The sequence below is a fragment of the Spea bombifrons genome, chromosome 1, assembly GCF_027358695.1.
Source record: "Spea bombifrons isolate aSpeBom1 chromosome 1, aSpeBom1.2.pri, whole genome shotgun sequence".
Classification (NCBI taxonomy): Eukaryota; Metazoa; Chordata; class Amphibia; order Anura; family Pelobatidae; genus Spea; species Spea bombifrons.
Genome location: NC_071087.1, coordinates 78,810,612 through 78,816,011, shown reverse-complemented (window position 1 = coordinate 78,816,011; position 5,400 = coordinate 78,810,612). Strand labels below are relative to the sequence as shown.

Below are 5,400 nucleotides of genomic sequence, written 5' to 3'. Positions count from 1 at the left end.
TTTCCTGATAGACCATGGGAAGTCCTGGTTAGCTTGCATGCTATCCACTGATCTGGCTCAAAATAACTACAAACAGGTTTTATAGGAGTTTTGGGGGTTTTTTTGGGGGGGGGGTTACTCTGCTCAACAAGATATTGTGGACCGTTTACAATGTAGTTTCAGCATGTATCCAGAGTTCTTCGGATGTGGAACAACCAGAGGCAGCTTCTTCAGAGAGCAACATACCAAATGACTTCTTGCAGGAGAGAGCCCAAGCTAACACATCAATACATCCAGAATACAAGACATTACAGACAAGTTCAAGTTAATGCTTTTATTTATTGAAAATTAAGCCATCAATCTGACCAGGCATCCGCACCTAGGAAAGATGAACATCAAATCAACAATCATGAACAATTTCTGTATAAAATCACACATTTCAAGACTCCAAAGCAGTGTCCTATTGTGTTTTAACAGGATCCTGCTTTAACTTGAGTGGGTACACTCGACAGGAAACCCTTAGGTTACCACTTCCAAACCACACCTTGCCAACGCAGTGCAGATTAAATGCCCCCCCTTAAGTGCTCAGCTTTATAGTGGTTGATTGTATGAAAGCAGCCTTTGCAGGATGAGAAGGGAGACTGGCATTTTACAAGATTCTAGGCCACCAGTCTTCAGGAGGTGAAATTGTATAACAGGAGTACCAAAAAAACCAAAGCTTTAGTTTTAATTGTATACCAAGGAATTCAACATTTTCTACTTTGAAATACTTACCTCACAGAGGTTAATAATCATCTCCTTTAAGGATTATTAGATAACTTGCTTCCCATGGATTTGTCTTAGTTCCGTAGGTAATTAACCTGCAGATACAGGAATTGACACTTTAAAATTATACATACAGAAAACATAAGCATTAAGTCAAGTGGGCACAACTTAAATATGGGAAGATAGCTTACACAGCAAAAAGGGTATGACTTATACTTTAACAAAAACGGTTATAAAGGACATTTAACGCTGAATGCATTTGGATAGTTTCCAACAAATGTCCAGTTAACCTACTTTCCACAGGGACAAGTTTGGGGTGGATGCGAGGAAGCCAATTTGAAGTTTCACAGGCAAGATATACCTCAAATTATAGGACAAAAGAGTTACCTCAAATTACAGGACTAATTTCCCATATGAACTAGCCATGAGCAGCTTTCCATTCAGGCTCCACAGGAGGCAAACACTTCACTTCTCCAAGGAGACTGCAGCTTCTGTACTCTAGCAGAGGATTCTCAGAAGGTAATATTGTACCAAGTGTGCACTAACCCACATACTGTCTGCTATACGGTTAACAAGTGCAAGCATTATATAGACTAACAGCCAACGCTAGATTGTTTCCTTAATTGTGCTGTACTTTACTGTTCTGTTTCTGGTAGCCCAACAGGCTGCTGCAGCAAGTTATGCATACACTCCCAGATAGGGTACAAGGTTTAACAGTTACAGCCCTTGTTAAGAAAAGCTTCTGAATCAGTTTTACAACCAAATACCAGGTAATGTTTAAAACCAATACTTTGTATTCTGACCAGTTATACTGCATCAAGTGCATGACTTGATCTGCAAATACAGGCGAGTAGGGGATGCACCCAATAAGAAGTCTATCCAGCTTTTCTTGCCACTTTACTACAATACAAGACACCAATCATATTGTACACTTGTTCCGATAAAAGCTTCCAGCCTGCTTTTCACACTTGTGTTCTCCCACCTAATACTTAACATTCCCATGTAATGTGCCTAGCCAGAACCCACAGAAATATTCCATTCTACCGTTGAGTCCCTTATGTGCCATCAGACAGTGTTGTGCGTAAGTTAATTGTCAGGAGCGCAATTCTTTTCAGACGGTCTTTTAATAGGCTTCGTGAAGCCAAACGAGAGTACAAGAATTCTGTGACCACTTTATACAATTTCTAATTTCCTCCAGTAAAAAAAGGACAATATAAACAAACATTTTTCAAGAACTTCTTGTGACATTGTTACAGTAGAGGTTGGGCAAGAGGTTCACTTTAAGTATATCAAGGAAGTTTAGCCACTATTTACAGCGCACCCAGGCTCTGCCTTCCCTTGTTACACTAAAGGAATCTTAAAATTATAGAGAAAAAAAACAAGAGTAAGAGAACATGCTCACAAATCAGGTTTCAGGGTCTCTGACCCACAGACTATATACAGCAGTAGGTCACTGAAGACACTGCAGAGGTGAAAGAACTAGCAGCAGGACAGGCCGCTTGTACCATGGATTTACACCAGGGTACTATATGTCGCTCCAGTGGAGCTCCAAGCCAGATCAGCATGAATGGAACAGCAGAATTAAGACAGGACATGGCCATGTCCCCATAACTAGGTTTAATAAATTAAAGTACAATGCACAGTTGTTTGAAACACAGCTGTTCCACTACACTTTTAAAGCTGTCAGGATAATCAAACTAAAAAAAAAAGTGAACACAATTAGATGAACTACATAAATGATTCTGCGAAGCTCCAAAAATCTTTATAAATACAGCCATTGGAAGGACGATCTTGAGTCAGGAAGGAATTTTACTCGTTGTGTGTAGCTGAGGACAAGAAGCAGGCACAGTTGTAAAGACATTCAAAGCATATGGACAGCTCCCAGTTTCACCTCCAACAAATATCTAGCCCATTCTAGGTCTAAGCTCACTTCTGTGAATGAGCGAGATTAGGGAAGAGCCTCCACATGCATTACACAATGCAGCTTGTAATCATTTCGAATCCAGTGCTCCCATTCTAATTTCTCCCAAAAGCCCCATCCAGAAAGTATTTCAACCCAGCTTACCATAACTGTCATAGTTATCCCTGTAGGATCCCCCAGAGCGATCGCTGTAAGACCCTTGACTCCTGCCACTAGAGGAATGAAAAAAAAAAAAAAAAAAAAAAAAGTTACTAGAGTGCACACTTTTTTATACCTACTAATTAAGACAAGTACTTGGCCAGCCATCTCACCTGCCATAGTAGTCTCGGGATCCACCACTGCCACCATATCCTCCACTTCTGTTATCAAAACGGCTGCTTCCATATCCCCTGTCCGAACCACCTGTCAATAGCAGTAAATACCACATTAACAATTGCAACAGACAGCCAATAAATCTAGGCTAAGTGTTTTACATTGATACATACCACGGCCTCGTCCGCCACGGAAAAATCCCCTGCCACCAGAACCTCCTCTGTAGCCTCCTCTCCTGTCTCCTGATGATTTGCCCGCCTGGTCAACACGAATCTGGCGCCCATCTACAGACTGCAAAATATATATACACACACACGTTATACATATTTATACAAGACCATTGGTAGAGTTCACCCCACACAAAAGCAGTGTGGACATACCTTTCCATTCATAGCCGTCATTGCATCTCTAGCATCATCTGGATTCTCAAATGTCACAAATCCAAAGCCCCTGGATCTCTTGGTCTCACGATCCTTCACGACCACAACTAAAGGTTAAAAATAAGCAAATGTAGCTCCAATATAGGCACAAGCTTTCAATTCTCCATCAAATAATGCAGAGGCTGCATATCACATGTTAGAACAATGTAAATGGTTGCCATTGTTGAGCATGTGAGATATATATATATATCAGACGCCTTTTAAGGAAGCTTACATCGTCAACCACCCCCACTTAAACTCACCTTCTGAGATCTGGCCGTACTTGCAGAACACTTCTTCCAGGTTCTGTTCGTTGGTCTCAAAGCTGAGGCCACCAATAAAGAGTTTTCCTTCATCTGAAGACATTTTGAAATCTGCAGATTAAACAAAACATGCAGCCATTTACTTCCAAGTGTTCCTACAAAATGGCCGCCGACACGTGGCGCCAGAGCCCATGATACATGACGCCACTACGAGCAGAATAGGCTTCGCGCGTTAATTTGGGACAGACTAACGACTGCAGATTACAAGCAGTTACGTAGCGAGAGCGAATTAACGCTAGAATAAATGCGGTAAAAATCCATTCAAGTTCCCAGAAAACAAACTAAGCATGAACAGCTCCGAATTAGGAGCGAGAAATGCAACATACTCCTCCATACGTATATGATTAAACACAAATAGCCATCCAGCAAATTAACCAACAGCGACATATCGCGCATCGACCCCGCTTTCAAAACCTGCACAAAATAGCCCGAAACCGCAGTTCTTACCTTGGACCGTACAAGCACCAACAAGGTCACAGCAATGCAAAGTGAACAACAGCCGCAATGTGGTGGCTTATATACTTAGATATATCGCCCGCCCACTTTACGTCAGGACCGTACCATCTAAATAATGGCGGTACCAAGTAATTTAAAACTTTTGAAGGGCTCGCCAAATAATTAGATACGGCGAACGTCACACTGAATTTTTTATAACTGTATTCTAACAGTTTCAATTGAAAATTCGTTTATGCAAAACAACCTTTTCAATATATTTATTGTTTTCAGTTGCAATTAGGAACTGGCGCCCCATAGTCCGTGCATTTGTGTGGGCAGGTCCTGGGAGGGGGTGGTAGATGTTGATGAGAAAACAAAGAACGTTGTCGAACTGTGCGGCGCCATTTCAGGGCTGGGAAACCCGGGAAAATAAAGTGGGGGGTTTTTTTACGAGGAAAAATTAACTGACTTTCTAAACGAATCGTTTTCAATATTAAAATTCATAATATGTAAAATAATAAGTTAAAAACAAAACAAAACCCGGTGCAGCGCAGGAAAAGCTTGAGCCCTGTGTTTAGAAGCAGTCGCTAAAGAAAGCTAAAATGGACATATTTTTGTCTGCCTGCCTGCCTGCCTGCCTGCCTGCCTGCCTGCCTGCCTGCCTGCCTGCCTTTGCAAATATATCTGTCTAAGTGATGTCTGCTCTTAGTGTGAACGTTAACGGATATTTAATATTTAAAAAGGAAACAGAACTCCAGTTAATGCAACCCCACGTGCCAAAAATACATTATACACAACAATATAACACAAGTTGTACAGCACTACAGAATATGATAGCACTACATGAAACAATAAATAATAATATTAATATAACCCGTTATAGGAAGCAAACTTTATAATGAATCATTATATATATTACATGCTGGCCTTAATGTCAGGCGTATAACAGCTTGTACAAAGAAGCAAAAGATACCAAAGAAACATCTGTGTAAGTGTTAATAAATCTGGCATCAAATTAGGTCCTAAATTCTGGTCAAATACCACCCAATGATCTCACATTTTTATGTACAGAATGGCTGATGGTAGATAAGGCTTACTGAGCTATACATAAAATAACATTTGTATTTCGAAAGAAAGGCCTAAATGTGAAATGTATGTACTTTTATCAAACCAGCAATTATATAATAGATGTACAAGATAATAATAATACAAATTTTTATTTTCAGATCTGGTTTCTGACTGGTTT

At 40.4% G+C, this 5,400-nt stretch overlaps 1 protein-coding gene across 2 annotated transcripts; it reads right to left on the bottom strand.

Moving 5' to 3' along the window:
• Window positions 1-298: 298 nt before the first annotated feature.
• Window positions 299-4,203, bottom strand: LOC128492450 (cold-inducible RNA-binding protein B). 2 transcript variants are annotated; one of them, XR_008354097.1, is made up of 8 exons: window positions 4,167-4,203; window positions 3,660-3,770; window positions 3,358-3,464; window positions 3,151-3,268; window positions 2,977-3,067; window positions 2,810-2,877; window positions 754-839; window positions 299-358 (listed from the first exon to the last, which is right to left on the bottom strand). XR_008354097.1 is itself a non-coding variant. In XM_053465014.1 (7 exons), the coding sequence occupies exons 2-7, from the start codon at window positions 3,760-3,762 to the stop codon at window positions 2,554-2,556; spliced, it is 504 nt and encodes a 167-aa protein (XP_053320989.1). In that variant the 5' UTR covers window positions 3,763-3,770; window positions 4,167-4,203; the 3' UTR covers window positions 1,850-2,553. The 2 variants fall into 2 exon arrangements, 1 of the variants encoding a protein (XP_053320989.1); XM_053465014.1 differs by lacking the exons at window positions 299-358; window positions 754-839 and adding an exon at window positions 1,850-2,570.
• Between the last annotated feature and the right edge of the window lie 1,197 nt (window positions 4,204-5,400).

Bases quoted from the DNA above. Each gene is read 5' to 3' on its own strand.
- LOC128492450 (XM_053465014.1), bottom strand. From the start codon at position 3,762: ATGTCTTCAGATGAAGGAAAACTCTTTATTGGTGGCCTCAGCTTTGAG. The intron at 3,068-3,150 runs GTATGTATCAAT...TGCTATTGACAG, and splicing joins CCGTGGCGGACGAGGCCGTG to GTGGTTCGGACAGGGGATAT. The intron at 2,878-2,976 runs GTGAGATGGCTG...TCATTCCTCTAG, and splicing joins TCCCGAGACTACTATGGCAG to TGGCAGGAGTCAAGGGTCTT.